Source organism: Hyaena hyaena, unplaced genomic scaffold (genome assembly GCF_003009895.1).
Source record: "Hyaena hyaena isolate Hyena2069 unplaced genomic scaffold, ASM300989v1 scaffold_1037, whole genome shotgun sequence".
NCBI classification, from domain to species: Eukaryota; Metazoa; Chordata; class Mammalia; order Carnivora; family Hyaenidae; genus Hyaena; species Hyaena hyaena.
Window position 1 is genome coordinate 106483 of NW_024081673.1, and position 15767 is coordinate 122249.

Consider the following 15767-nt stretch of genomic DNA (forward strand, 5'->3'; position numbering starts at 1 on the left):
TTATTGTCCAGCTTGCTAACTCATTTTGCAGTCACTGTGTTTCACAGAGGCACTACTTCATGACTGGCCCCCGTACATTTCGAACTGAGCAATCTGGAATTTGGTTAAATTATCAAAATACTACTTCTCCTTCACATCCTCTTAAGGTGATTTTTGATCTGAAAAATTTAGTGATACCCTTCATGTAGTGAAAGGAAATCACCTTGGGAAAGAAAAACCAATCCAAAGAAACAGAAGAAAAGGGGAGGTCCTCTTTATATGTGCTTCTGTTTTAATTTTAAAGTTGTCTTTACTGCTGCTATACAAGTGATTTTGCCGTGTGAGGGTTTTTGAGCCTGTCATGTAAAGACGTGTGGACCAAGAGAACTTTCTTCTCTTTGTGACGCCATTTAATTCATATATGTTCGTTTCTTTTAAGTGTATCATTCATGAAATTGTTTTTCAGTACATCAAAATAGTGCTAATAACAGAAGAGGATGTTTCTCATTAGGGAGGAAGGAAAAAGAGGGAAAATGTAAAGAGAAAGTTGGTTAGACTCAACTTTGAGCCTCATAGGAGATGAACGTTTTGGGAGGATCATACGTCTCCTCTATCATGGCGGGGGTCCCAGGGCGAGATCTCATAAGTCAGATGCACACAAGTGATCACGTGTACGTTTTGAGCACTTTTACAAGCCACCCTATGCATGCACGTGTGTTCCATCTTCAAGAAAATCATGCAGGCAAAAATCCAAAAGGAGAAGCATAGTAATGTAGTGGTAATTTTAATTATAAAATGCATCCTTATTTAATAGAATTTACCATTCAGTTCCTTTAAAGAGCAGACACTTTTAAAACATAATTCAATTCAGGGGGGAATAAAGCATCTATTTTTGAACACCTTTTTGGAAGGCCATCTCTAAGAATCAGCACATTCTGCTCTTATTGACATTTCAACCAGCCTGGGCCATGGAACATTTGCTCAAGGCTAATTGCAACTGTCTAGATCCATAATGAAGCCTTTCCCGGATGACCTTTATGAATGACGGTAAGTAAAGCTCCCCTCTGAGCAACAGGCTCTTCGATAAACTTTTACCTTTGGAAGATGGGTTATTAGAAGCCCGTTGTCCGTGTGGTGATGATGTTCTATTCTAGTCAGAAACCTTTAGTGATGATGCCCTTTGTGATTTCAGGTTCTTGCCACTGTGGGAAGTGCATCTGCTCTGCTGAAGAGTGGTACGTTTCTGGAGAGCTCTGTGACTGTGACGACAGGGACTGTGACAAGCACGACGGCCTCATTTGCACAGGTGCAGTGTGACCTGCTTGGTTTGCTCCACGCCTCTGGTTTGTGAGAAAGACAAACGGCTCCCCACCCTATGGTGCTGCCCGTGGCTGTGTGTGTGGTAGATACTGCTATCCCAATTACCGAGTCCTGACAGTTGGTTAGAAAATACTTGTGGGGAAGTGGAGATGTAGATAAAGTTCAACTGGAGTGATACAAGATGGTCCCTGCGGAATGGATACTGCATAGTTGGTGGTACCAAGCAGGTGCTGCTAATCGTTTGAAAGATTAGATCTCCCATAGCTATTTAATAAGTTAATAGCAGCACATCCACGCAGTAAAATCTGCAGAGGATGAATGAAATGGTTTTGGTTAGGAACAGTTATAGTTTATCGTACATACTTGAACTTGGGGTATGGTTTATAGTGACATACTAGAACATGGTGCCTTTTGGTCATGATGATGACCCTCCGGGTATTTTATTGCAGGGAATGGAATATGTAGCTGTGGAAATTGTGAATGCTGGCGTGGATGGAATGGAAACGCGTGTGAGATCTGGCTCGGCACAGACTACCCTTAACTACCACGTGGGACAAGACTGCATTCTTATGTTTCTAGGCCATTAGGACACACAAATGCAAAGGAAACCATGTATAATCACCACTAGGACAGGGCAAACAGACTATTGCATATTTTTCTATTTCTGAATGCCTGAGTGAAGGCTGGGCACCCATTAAAAAATGAGTTAGGAAAAATCTGAAGTAAAGAAGGCCAGAAAGAATTTCTTCTCCAGAATTTGTATTTGTGGTGGTTCTCAACAAGGGTGACTTTGCCACACCAGAAAATGTTTGGTGATGTCTGCAGATAATTTCAATTGTCACTGGGTGGGCTGGGGAGGGTGTGCTAGTTCATGGAGGCCTCTAGTGCATGGAGGACATAGATGCTTCCATAAACATCCCACGGGGCACCAGACAGCCACCACGACAAAAATGTCTCTGACTCCACATGTCAATAGTGCTAGAGTTGAGAAATGCTAAATTACATGGTTGTTAGACACGCATGTCTTTCATGAAAAAAGACCACATTTGAATCTAAGGAAAAGATATATCCTCACATAAATCCATCCGTCATATTTTCTCAGATTCCCTATCACTCAGCATTTCCATCTGGGATCAATAAAGACAAACGGGCATAAGGAATAATGTCTGGCCCCCCAGTGCGTTTTAAAGAAAAAGACTTGTCAGGTTTAGTCAGTAAGTCATTTGTGTGGTCTCACTTTAAGTTCACAAAAGAAGATTCCCTTAGGGAAGGAAGTATGAAAAATGTACAATTTAACATTTTTAATAAATAGTGACATAAGTTGCTCACAATCTGTGTCAATATGTATTTCCCTACTGATGATTAACAACAAAAAAAATGAATTGGTATTCAGGGGCACCTTCTATTACTAGATCATTTTTTAAACTGGGCAGGGTACAAGGTATCTGATTTTTCACTATTTTAAATTACTCCATGGTAACTTGCCTCTTAGAAAGAATATCTAATTGGACATAGGATGGGCCTGAAATATGCATTCATTTCCCTTAAAAGATTCTTGTTTCTAAGGCTACATTATTTACTGCAAAAGTAGGGTTATGCAAAGAAGTCAAGAAGAGATACTGTGATCAAATGGCACCAGTTCAAAGCTCAGAGGATTAAAAAAAAAAATCTAAAAATGTCTTAAGTAGAAATTACAAATATTCACTCAGCAATAGGAACAAAATGTTTATTTTCTTAATGGTGAAATTTCGCTCTGTATGAAATTCACATTGAATTATGAAAATGTACAATAATTAGGACTTCCCTTACATATGTACAGTTAAATCTACTTACACACATTAGTTTAGGCAACCTTTAATTATTTGGAGCTAAAAAAACCCACTTTTTTTTTCTCTAAATGTGAATTATATTTTGTAAAATCCTAGAATAATGTAACAAAATCATTTCCACATTGTTTAAGATGAAAATTTTTACTTGGAAATTTTACTTAATGATGTAAGTATCCTAGAGTCATGGCTTGGACTTTATTAAGTCAAATCACCAAAAATTAAGGAAAATATGTGTCTGCCGAGTTACTTAAAAATTTAATATTGAAAGTTATTTAAGAGAAAATTTATCTGATGCTGACTTTGATAGTACTAATAGTGTTCTGATACTTTAATAGATTTATAAAATTATCTCTATCCTGAGATGATGGAAGTGCAACCGTATTAGTTGTATCTCTATTATTGAGTATGTCCATTGATATATCAGTTTTGTAAAATGAGGGAAATATAAGCAGTTCAGAAATCATATAGATGATATTCTTTCCTCCTCTCTAGCTAATCATTTTTAGCCTCAAACAAACCTATTGTAATTGTTCAGTAGCATTTTGATGACTCGATGATGCACAATCATCAGAATTCACTATATCACGTACCTTCCCAGACTGAAGAGCTCTGCTTTCCGTGAAGGACCAGATAGTCAATACTTTAGATTACGTAGGCCACCTACATCTCTGTTGCATGTTCTTCTCTGTTTGTTTGTTTTTAATACTTTGAAACTTTAAAAGGAAAAACAGAACACTCATTCCGAGCTCCTGGGCCATACAAAAGCAGACTGCATGCTGGATGTGGCTCCCAGCTGAGCAGAAGTTGCCAACTGCACTCTACTGGAGATGTCCTCGATTCATTCCCTTTGTCTTAGTCTGTATTCCTGGGTGTGTCGCAGTTTTCTCGTAACTCCCTCTCCTTGTTATCCGTTTGTATTAACAACTACAACAAAAGGGCTTTGCTTTTTATGTTTTCATAGAAGGAAAATGCCCTCAGCATGTATGTTTTGTTTTGTTTTGTTTTTTTAAGGAAAGGTTTCGATATGGAGAAATTATTATACTTTGAAGTTCGAAATGGGATTTGTTCAAATTTTTTGACAGGGCTGAAAATACAGTCAGCTGTTTTCTGGGTTCATTTAGCTACAAATTAGTGAACCAAAACTGAGTGATAGCCTAAGTCATGTGGTATCTAATCTCTAAGGAATATTTTTTCTTTTAAAATAGAAATATTTTCTTTTTACTCCTTTCTGTCTGCTATATTTCATATGTGTGTATGTGATTTTGACTCTAGCAATGCAAACATCAATAGATATATTAAGACGTTATTTAATTTACATGTTTAAATTGGAAAAAATAAAATATAGTTACATGTAAAGACGCAAATCCTACCCTTCTTCAATGTGATTTTGTATTTTGACTTTCAGTTTGGTCACTAAGATAAAAACTCCCTCTTTCAAACAAAGGCAGGGCAGGAACAAGCTTGTAATAGGTGAAGGGTAAATGTGCGAATCTCATCGGCTTGTTCGAGTTTGTGTGAAGTTACAGGGAGATTAACGTCAGTTGGGAAGGGATGTGACCGGACCCGTTTGCTGCTGGTATTGGCACGCACCATGCTTGTTGGCAAACCGTTACTGAGGAATTCTTCCACAAGGACTTTTCAATATAATTCGACTGAGGTCCTAAGACCCAAGAGGACGGTCATTATACCCCACTTTCTCTCTGCACCCTTCAGCTAATCTAAATGCCTGCAGCACCTTGAAAGGAATGGCTGCCACCACCTCAAATACAAACACAGTCTCTGCCAGCAAACATCAGGATTAGACTGAATGATACAGAAAACTGAGAAAAAAATTAAAACAATCACAACTCAGCCTTTGTTTGCAGACTCACTATCAAAACTTTGAAGGCCTACTCAGTATCCAAGAGTCTGCAGGCCCTGTGTGCCCCCCTCGTAAGCTAAGAAACTTAAGCTGGGAAATGTATTTTACTCTCAAGTGATACAGTTCTCATCTGGATGTTGGTATATCTGCATTTAGCCAATTGCTTTCCCTGGAAATAGTCTTGTTCTGAAATAAAATGGAAAACAGTTTTCAGTTATTTTCTTTCCTTCTGAAATGGGTCTCTTAGTCAATCTGGGTCTCTCCTTCAAAAGTTAATTCTCCCTGTAATATTAGCACTAAAACCTTAAATGAAGTGATCTGAGTTTTAACTTAAGGAACATTTGGTTGTTGTCGTTTGTTTTTGGTTTGGTTTATAAAGGAAAACCAAATCTAATATTGGTCACCTCGGAAACATCTGGCTGTTTTCGTGCTTTCGGCATTAATTGAGCAACTGGGCAGGCATGCTAAAAATCCTCACTCTGCTTACTGTCCAGGAGGTAAATAATGAGAAGGACCACAGCAGGCATCTTGCGGGCCCATTTTGGAGCTCCTGAAGCCACTTCCTCCTACCCCAAAACCCTCCAGGCAAGCACACATTTAGAGCAAGAATCTCTAAATTCTGCAGGATTTATAATGAACTGTTGCTCAGTACCATTTTACTCTTTACATAGGGTGCACCACCTGCATCTCGTCTACAATTTTTCCAAGTAAAGTTGTAGCAAAACATTTTAGAAAGCCAACCTAAAATAAAAATGGGGTCACTTGGAATATCAAAACAATTAACATTCCCGAGCATTGCTGAGGGATGAGTGAAGCAATCAGCTACCATAACAAATCAGTAGAAATAACTCTCCCTTACCAGATATGCATGCAAAAGGAATGTGACGTTAGAGAGACTCGATGCAACTGACATGTGTACATGGAGGTACAAAACACATGGTCCGTAGATACAAATGAATTCCATCGGATTTACTATACAGAACATTGAGAATGACAGACTGCACTTACTTCATAACAGCAAACTTAATTTTTGAGGGGAAAACTGGTGGAGTCTTATCCCAGAAAAATAGCGAGAGAGGTATCATCAAAGAGCTAAAATTTTCTTTGGCATGGTAAAGGGGGAAATTGAGTGTACCAACTTATTTACATGACATTTCTCTATATTTGTGGGTGAAGCGATGCCATTTTGTTACATAAAGTTGTTTGATGTTTTGTAATATGCCTTCACGTCAATATTTTATTCAGGATGTTGTATGTGTGAATACAACAAATGGTATTAAACACAGAAACTGTACAATGCAGACAAACTCTTCGTATGTAAATTGAATAATACATACCACAGTTCTTGATACGTAGGTCCTACTACATGCAGTTCACCAGTGCTGACCTTGTCCCATGCAATAGGTGAGACCAGACACAGAGGAAACAGTCTAATTTACAAATAACAAGGACCCGTCTGCAATATGTCTAAACATATATTAGAAGAAAGTATTTGACATCCATTCATAGGGATAAATGCCCTTAGAGACAACTCATATAAAAAACAAAACAGAGATGCACATTTACATAAGTCTCAGTCATTTACAAAAATAAATCTTGTCTTCATTTTAACCGATAAACAGGCTCGCAGTGGGAAAAAAACCAGCAAGTAGGGCTGATTACCAAAAAACAAATAGGTGGTGTTGTTTGGTGTGTGTGTGTGTGTGTGTGTGTTTACCAAAAAACAAATAGGTGGTGTTGTTTGGGGTGTGTGTGTGTGTGTGTGTGTGTGTGTGTGTGTGTTGGGGGGAGCAGTGTGTAGAAGCCCATCTGATTGGAATGTCAAGTTAAATAATCCATAGTTTGCCATATATTATAGAATATATGTCTTCCCTAAATAGTTGGTTCATGAAACTCATCTAACATATTTTAACTCCTCCTGTTGAAAACAACAGGCCTTAAAATGGTGTAACAGGAAATCAAGAATGGTCAAAGGAATCATTTTGTAATGTTCGTACTTTAGCGTTATTGACAATAAATCTACTCAAACGTTATGCTAACTTTTTATTTATTAAAATGAAATCCAATATGAAAATGAAGTAAGCATAAACAGTTAAATTTATACTAAATCTTTAATCAGCTAAGCAGGCCAAAATTTTTAAATGCCGGGCAAGGGCTGTCATGGAGACTTAGGAAAGCGGTGACAAAATAATTTCCGAGAAAATACAGAGCAGATGGGGGGGTGGGGGCGGGGAGGGATGGCGACTGGGTCAGCCTTCCATGTGGAAATAATAACAAGAGGCCAGTACATGATACCACATAGAGTTTTCTATAAATGAGGTTCAGTTTGGTCTCAGTTAACTCTTCTGAGGAGAAAACATTTAATTTTATTAAGTATACACAGAGTTAACAAATATATTTCCAAACAGTTGCATATTAAACATTTTGAAACTCTTTATATCCAATATCGAACGTTTTGCATGGTTTCTTCCCTGTACCCTCAACTAGATACATGGCCTTTCTTAGCAGTTGTCTTCCCTAAGCTCAGAGTTATACAAAAGGAAATTAAGAAAGCGAGATAAAACAAAAGCAAATCAACTGAATGGACCGAAAACCTGATGTGTGAACGTGTTGGTTTGCCTTGAATTTTATCCAGAATAGTTCAACAGACTGCATTCTGAGATCATGGCAAGGCACCTCTACCCCAGCCACTGGGCAACGGGGGTCCCAAGAAGCTGAGTTACAGGTTTGGGGTGGCGAAATACACAGTACCTGACTCAGCATGCTGAGCTAAAAAAAATATTTTTTCCTAATAATATGTCCAGTTTTAAAAACTTGTCATTAAACACCAAAAATATTAAAGTCTAATTTATAACTAACGTTTGCATTGCTGCTGCAGAAAAAGAACACAACAGCCGCCTTGCCCATGCTCTGCTGAGTATGAGTGGAACGCAGCCAAAACTGGGGATGGCATTCAGTTCGGTTCATTAAAAACAGGTAGGATTATATCTGAAATGGATTTAGGTAGCGCAATTCTTGTAGGTTGTAATTATTGAATTTTCTTTTCTCTTTTTTTCCAAATAATGAGGGTTAGTAGATGAAAAAATGAACCTTAATCAGGCCTACAAGGCCTACAGAGTTCTTTGGACCCACTTTCTCAAAAACCAGTGGGTCTTGCTCGCTGGGCAAGGCAAATGTTACCATTAGCCAGTAAGCTTGTGATATGTATAAAACACACACACACATGAAGAAACTATAGGGGGATGTCAAACACACATCTTTAGAGAACTTCCCCTGGACTGTGTTTGACCCATGTCTCACCCCGGCCAGCCGACCAGAGGAGCACAGTATCTGCTACTGGACAGAGCGTATATGTGTGTTTAATCGAGAGTGGGAGCCGGAGACAACACTCTTAATCTTTATAGATGCAATTTGTACTAATAGGTTGAGAAGGCTTCCTGATTCCCTGATCGCTCTCCAGACTAAGCCAACTGCAACATTTAAGATTTAGAGGAATACAATCCCCGCAAAAGGTCACGGACAGTGGAGCGGGCAGCCCTGTAAAAAGGGGGGAAAGAGAAATCCATAATAGCACAGGTTTACAGCGTCTAACTAGAAATTACTCAATAGTATTTGTGTGCTACAAAATTGAACTTAAACACATGGATTTCGCTGAAACAGGACTCAAAAAGGATTATGGGTAGCTGTCAGCAGGCAAGGTATCGAGTGTACTTGTGAAGTATGTCATTCACATGAAGTGTCACAGTCACAGAAAAGATATTAAAAAGGCATTCCATATCTGGTCGGGCATTCCATGGTCTGAGTTGAGCTGGTTGTCCAGGTGTCTTCTTGTTCTGGGGGTGCAACAGGTTGAAGATTTATCCACTTGCAACCAAGAAGTTCGAGACAGCAAAGAGCAAGCGTTGGCTTACTTCTGGCCGCTCCTCAGCCCGGGAGCAGGAGTGTCTGGCAAGGATAAATCACTCAACTGTGCTCAGGACGAGTAAGTCACAACACCTGTGAGGATCTGGCTATGTTGTCTTACTTTTGTTGACTGGTTTGCCTCCATTCATTATTGCCGATGCACTTGTGCTTTTACTTGGCGTCACCCCAGCCTTCGGGACCGTTTCTCCAACGTCGTGCAAAGATGGTTCTCGGTACATGGCAACTGGGGACGGGCGGCGGGGCGTGAAGAAGGGAGGAAAGGAGACATTAGAGCGGTTAGGTCAAGAGTGGCCAGACCTGACGCACCAGAAGTATGCAACCCCGCCTAGAGGGGACTTCCTGTGTTAAAGCAGTAATTTCCTGCCGCTGAACGGAAGACAGCATTTCCTCTGCATTCTCCGGCTTGTGTACCTAATATGTTTTTGGGTGTGCGTGGGGTCTTGTCCAGGAGAGAAGGTTTAAACAGCAGCGATGGCCTCTTTGTGGGGCTCAGATATAAAGCGCGCGCACACACACGAATGGCAAGCACTTAACCTGGTTCTCTTTCTCCAGCCAGGAAAACTCATACTCCCTTTCCACTGCAGCCTGATGTCCACACCGAACCCCCTCGCACCCATTCATCTTTTCAAGTCCTGGTATTTACTCTCCAGATCATCACATTATTTTCCTCTCAAGTGGTTCAAAAGCAACATAATCGCACTAGCGTCAACTTCAAAGCTATCCAAAGCAATATCAACTCAATTTCCTTAAGCCAGGGCCTTCTGGAGACCATTCTTTAGTTTTCCTCTCCCACCCTCATGGAAAGAGACCCCTAAAAATCTGAAGGCATGGGTGGGGCATTTTGTATTTTTATGCCTCGTTCTGATATATTATGAAAAACCTGATAATTGATGTCATATAAGGCAGAAGCACAGAATGGCAAGAGGGCACGTGGGATGGATGCCCAAGGAATCCTGAGGAATTGCTCCAATAGTGTCCAGTGGCTCAGTTAATCACAGCAGTTCACATGGCTTTTTGGAAAATGGTTCTAGGGAACCCTGCAAAAGGACATTTAAGGGTAACTGATGCTTGGAGAAAATTAGCTGAGTTAAAATCATCTGCCATCTCAGGAATTAGAGCTGTCTAACCTTCTTTTTAGGCTTTGGAAAGGGTCCGGTATTTTATGAAGAGACTCTGTATTTGGTTGTATGGAATGCACCGTTCTCCGTGCTCAAGATGGCACAGTGTCTTTTGCATTAATGCAGCATTTGGATTTTCAGCAGCACACAGGCTTGAAAGTGCATGTGTACACCAGACCTGCATGAAATGACTTGGCAAGGTAGTAAATGGGATTAATCCATATCCTTGAAGCATTTTCCAATCTCTCTGCTCTCACTCCTAATTCAATTAGGAGACAATAGCAGCAGAGCATTAACCTTGATTGTCTACGTGGTGAAGTTGTGTAAGAGATAGGAATGCCCCAGAGCATCAATAATTAATCAAGTACCTAATTTGCTGTAAACATTTCCAATCATATAATTTACATCCTGTAGGGGTTTTGAAAGTTTGAAATTAATCCTCCTCTATAACTTACGCTATTTGATAACCTCTGTCATTATAATATCCCCTTAATTGTTCTTAGAGTACCTCTGTCTGCTAATTGTTTGAAAATACTGTTTCTCTCTGCCTCGAAAATACATAAATGCACCACACGCACACACACACACACTCAACTCTTCACTGTATGATTCAAATACCAAGTGATATTATTACACCTCATCTCAGTCTCTGATATTTCCTGCTAGATATACAAAAATAGCTGGTCTCCAGACTTTGCTTCAGTTAAGAGACATAAAGTCCCTTTTGATTTCCATTACATTTATGTAGTTAAAATATAAGGTTTTAGAAATTTAGTTAATTCTCATCTGTTCATATTCAACACAAAAGCTAATATAAAGAGACAAAGCAAGGTGGCAAATAAATCCAGATTTTTCTAGACCTGCTATGGACTTAATTGTTTTTTAATTTTTCACTTGCATTTGACTATTGGTGAGTCTGATGGTCTCAAAATTCATCAATAAAAAGTAAGGACAAGTCACAGAGGTGTTACTTTGGAAGAATAGCGAAACTCTCTCTTCTACCCTAGTTGTCTTATGATCTATCATGTAATGAGAATAGTTCACTCATATTGCAGATTCTGGCACAATTCTTCCTTTCTGAGATGGGCCATGGTGGTTTCAATGGCTTGTTCTGTAGGCAAATGGAGTTAAGGGGATAGTAAGCCATTATTGGTGAAATTATATACGTGGTGTTAATCAACAAGACTGGTTTGCCAACTTAGGCAAACTGAGAGCTGAATTATGTATTCACAGATCATTAATAATTAGCCCTTAATATTCCAAATTATCTTATTTCTACATAAGGAATGTGGATTACAAAAAACCAATGTACATTTTCTCTTGATGGCTAAACCTTTCTTTAGGAACAAAAAAACAAAAGGAAAATCAAACTAAGTTAGATGAAAGTGTTTATTTAGTTATTATAGATCTGCTTTTTTTGCCAAAGGTAGGCAAAAGTATTTGAATAGACAACACTTTTGAAATGCCTCAATGTCAAATTTTTTTTGTAGTTCTCAAATATTATGTAGATAAGGTAAATGGCACTTTGGGCAGAATCCTTTATGAGAAAGGTGCAGATGTTTCTGATTAATTATCAACACTTTGTGGCCTGCTCTCTGGGAATCTGATCAAAGTAAATGCGAAGGCTTCATTTTTTCCAGGTGAATATAAAAGAAAGTGGTGTCACACCAGAGTTTACTAAACAATTATATGGTTGGAAGGGAGATCTGTAACATCAACAAACTCTCTGAAGGTCAAGTGATTAACTCTTCATTTTCTGTAATTACAATAAGTCACAGATATGTGATTACTTTCAGCTAGATACCATCAAAATAGGCAAATACTTGTATTCCATAATTTTCAAAATTTAGCTATATATGTATATGTGTCCATTTACGTTTATAAACTCCATCAATTTGTGTATCTATATGTATATATACACATAATACATTCACATATGCATATAAAGTGTACAAATCTTAAATTCAGAATTAAAGTAGACATCTGTGTGATTACCACCCAGATCCAGGTATGGAAAATCCCCAGCATTCCAGGAGGTCCCTTGAAGCCAATGTAGAATTAGCAATGGGGAAATGTGTGATAAACTAAAAAAGAGAATGTACACAGAACACTCACCTTCCAATGGCTTGGGTAGAAAATGAGCTGCTGGTTTGGTTTTCTTTACTCTGTTTCCTTTCATGACTTGCCCTTCCTTATTCAATCCCAAAAACCAGGCTCTACCAGATTCCTGTTGTCTGTACAGCATAGATGAGTAGATTACATAATAGTTTTCAAAAACAGATTCTTTAAACTTGCATTCAGGGGTAAAAAGTTCCTGTTGAGAGAAGAGGAAGAAAAGACAGTTAGAGGAAGGGATGGAAGCTTCCCTGAAAATTTTCTTTATTCCTCCAGAAACTTGTCTGCCAGGCTGAATGAGTCAGCCTTTGGGCAGGGATGACCACCCGTACCTTTGTCTTCATGTGCTATTTGCACATGTTTTTCAACATGCAATGGATAGAGAAGAATCTGCTACTATTGGGAATATATACAGAGGCAAGAGTATGGATGCCCTTTCGCAAGAAAATCGGAGACAAGCACAAACTCAGTACAGTATCATTGAAACAGAGTACATTTCAACCAGGGTACAACCAGAAAAAGCACAATCAAGTAGCATCGTAGTTTTACAACATGCTAAACAAAAATAAGACATATACTTATGGAATTTGCTCATCTATTTTCACTGTTTCTATAGGAATAATTGTATGTTCCCCTAGTAGTTGGTAGCTGTGCACTAGGTCACCGATAGGATAGGGTGATACATTTTACCTACAAAGAGACAAACCAAAAACTCAAACGAAAACCATGACAATCAGCTGGCACACAAACTACCCACGGGAGCTGAGGCCGGGTGTATAGAGGCTGCTCATAATGATGGAGCTGGAAATAATGACCTAATTCCATGCTTTGGAGCACTGCTGTAGTTCTTTTTTTTTTTTTTTAATTTTTTAAAATATTTATTTATTTTTGAGAGAGAGAGAGAGAGTCAGAGCATGAGTCAGGGAGGGGCAGAGAGAAAGGGAGACACAGAATTAGAAGCAGGCTCCAGGCTCAGAGCTGCCAGCACAGAAGCTGACATGGGGCTCGAACTTGTGAACTGTGAGATCATGACCTGAGCCAAAGTTAGATGCTCAACCAAATGAGCCAACCAGGCACCGCACCCCAAGTGGAATTCTTGAAGAGAAACATCAAAAGCTGCCATGACCACAATCCACCCAGCTTTTCTGGAAAGGGTAAAAATAAATTAAGTGCCCTGAGTCTCAATGCCATGATCCCCACTGATGAGCAGCCCAAAGCTCACTACTTTATGATTATCATTAATGACATAAATATTCATAGAAAACTTTTACACATTTCTTTTTTAAAAATTTTTTTAAATGTTTATTTATTTTTGAGAGAGAGAGCTGGGGAGGGGCAGAGAGAGATCTCGGGAGGAGCAGAGAGAGAGACACAGAATCCGAAAAAGGCTCCAGGCTCTAAGCTGTCAGCACAGAGTCTGACATGGGGCTTCAGCCCATGGACTGTGAGATCATGACCTGAGCTGAAGTCAGACACTTAACCGACTGAGCCACCCAGGTGCCCCATACATACTTCTAAACTTTAATCGACAAAGGCGTTTCTGACAGACTTCTATTAAAAATAATTTAAACTTCAAGCTTCCTAGTTATACACATGGAAAGCACTTAACTAGTCTTTGTGGTCTTTGTGGCTATTTTAAGTAGTTCAACACTGCTAGTCTATATATATGAAATATAGATGCAAAATAGAGGTTTCTTGTTATTGACCTTTTAAAAAATATCACTGTATTTGAAAAAAAATTTCACCTGAATAGATTTTTATGATTGCAGAAAATTCCGAAGGGAACAGGTTTTGTTAATGACAGACGCTTTTTATGACAAAGATAACAGATCCAAAAGGTGATTGATTTGATGTGATTAAAGTAGCCAAAAGATGGGCTTGACTCCTCCCAAAGGAATTTATGTCGGTCTTTAGTTCTTCTACAGGATGCCAGCCCCGGTTTGAATGAGATCCCATCCAAATACATGTTCTGGCCTTCCACAAAATCCCATTTTTCCAAATATCTTCCCATTAGTTCTCTTGCTGATCAATGATGGTCTCTGAGTTAATCAGGCCATGCCGTAGAGGAAGCATGCTCACACGTTTGTGGTGGGGAAAATAAAGCAGGGTGCTGTAAATCTGGCTTGTCATCAAAAGACGAATAAATACAACATAGTGTTTGAATGTGCACCTTCTATAACAAACAGATTAGACCCTGTGTGTTCCTGGTCTTTTATTGAGACAGGCCAAGGCATCCAATTTTATCCATTAAAACCTGTCTCAAAGCCAGCTGGGCGGTGGGTGGAGAAGGGCTGACCCAGGAGGCCACTCCAGGTCACAGGAGCTGGCACGTGCCTTCTGGGAAAGCCAGTCTCTGCCCAGAGCTCACTCACTTTATTCAGAGGATCACTGACTGGCCTTTCCCTACAGACACCAGGGCCTCCAGGGTTGGAAAAGCAGTTGCACAGAGCAGTCAACCCCTATCTCGATCTGCTCACCACTGTCCCCAGAGGACATTACCAACAGCAAGTTAGGAAGGCATGGTCTCTACCCTAAATTGCATATGACAGAGAATGAAGACCCTAGATGTGGAAGAAATCATTTGTTCTCAGAGTATACTTCAGGACATGAGACACTAAATTTTTTTCTTTTTTTTACTTTTGATTGATTAATTGGTTGGTTGATTGATTTATATTTTTAACATTTATTCATTTTGAGAGAGAGAGAGAACAAGTGGGAGAGAGCAGAGAGAGGGAGACAGAGGATCCAAATCAGGCTCTGCACTGTGATCACAGAGCCCAGTGTGGGGCTTGAACCCATGAACCATGAGATCATGACCTGAGCTGAAATCAAGAGTTGGCTGCTTAACCTACTGAGCCACCTGGGCACCACTAAGTCTTTTTAGATAAAACGTTTGCCTCTGGGGACTCTGAGGAAAGTCATTCCATACCCTTCTTCTGTGAGCTGGGCCAGTGACTTCACAGATACGTGGAGAGGAAGATAGATTAGGGAAATGTGAAGGGTTTTGGGCACTGGTAATTACTTAGATTTCTTATGAGCAAGAGGTAGATATGCCAACAGCCCTTCTTGAATAAGCAAGGGAATAATGACATAGTCTGGTATTTTACAGATACATATCTGTTGTCAGCGTGAAGGATGGTTCTGAGACATTGGTAACACTTATACTCTGATGTGTTGAAGCTCAATCTCTTACAAAATGGACTTGAAGATTGTGCAGTATGTATATATGTGTGATCATCTTAGTACTTAGTATTAATATAATTATCAAAGACACACAGGTAAGAAGAGAAATATCCCAGAATTGTGACACACTGTTAAATTGAGTTATAAACTTCCCTGTAGCCCAGACAAAGAGAGAAAGGCTCTATGTTCTAAAAATTATTGAAAAGAGAAATCCTTTTCTTTTTCTCGGTACTAACTTCTAGTATTTTCTTGCAAGGAAAAACCGGCATTGACCAAACGAATAAAACATAACACATAAACGTACCTGTTCTTGATAATAACTATGCTATTAACATGGTCACAGTTTTGTGTCTGAGTCCCACAACATGCTTTAGGAGGACAGATGGAGTGAAAAGTCCCACAGGTGGACATTGTTGCTGATGAGATCCCTAGGGCATA

General features: G+C 39.3%; 2 protein-coding genes across 2 annotated transcripts in view; one reads left to right on the plus strand and one right to left on the minus strand.

Annotated features, from left to right (window-relative positions):
• Window positions 1-2579, plus strand: part of LOC120223796 (integrin beta-like protein 1) — a 102392-nt gene extending 99813 nt beyond the window's left edge. Inside the window, exons 5-6 of the mRNA XM_039222031.1 lie at window positions 1172-1285; window positions 1749-2579. Of these exons, the coding sequence (XP_039077962.1) occupies window positions 1172-1285; window positions 1749-1840 (206 nt within the window). The 3' untranslated portion in view covers window positions 1841-2579. The remainder of the gene's footprint in view (window positions 1-1171; window positions 1286-1748) is intronic.
• Window positions 2580-7062: 4483 nt separating this feature from the next.
• The window catches only part of FGF14 (fibroblast growth factor 14), a 172986-nt gene continuing 164281 nt past the window's right edge, over window positions 7063-15767 (minus strand). The window contains exons 4-5 of the mRNA XM_039222032.1: window positions 12147-12345; window positions 7063-9136 (exon numbers count right to left, since the gene is read on the minus strand). Coding sequence (XP_039077963.1) covers window positions 9000-9136; window positions 12147-12345 — 336 coding nt within the window. The 3' untranslated portion in view covers window positions 7063-8999. The remainder of the gene's footprint in view (window positions 9137-12146; window positions 12346-15767) is intronic.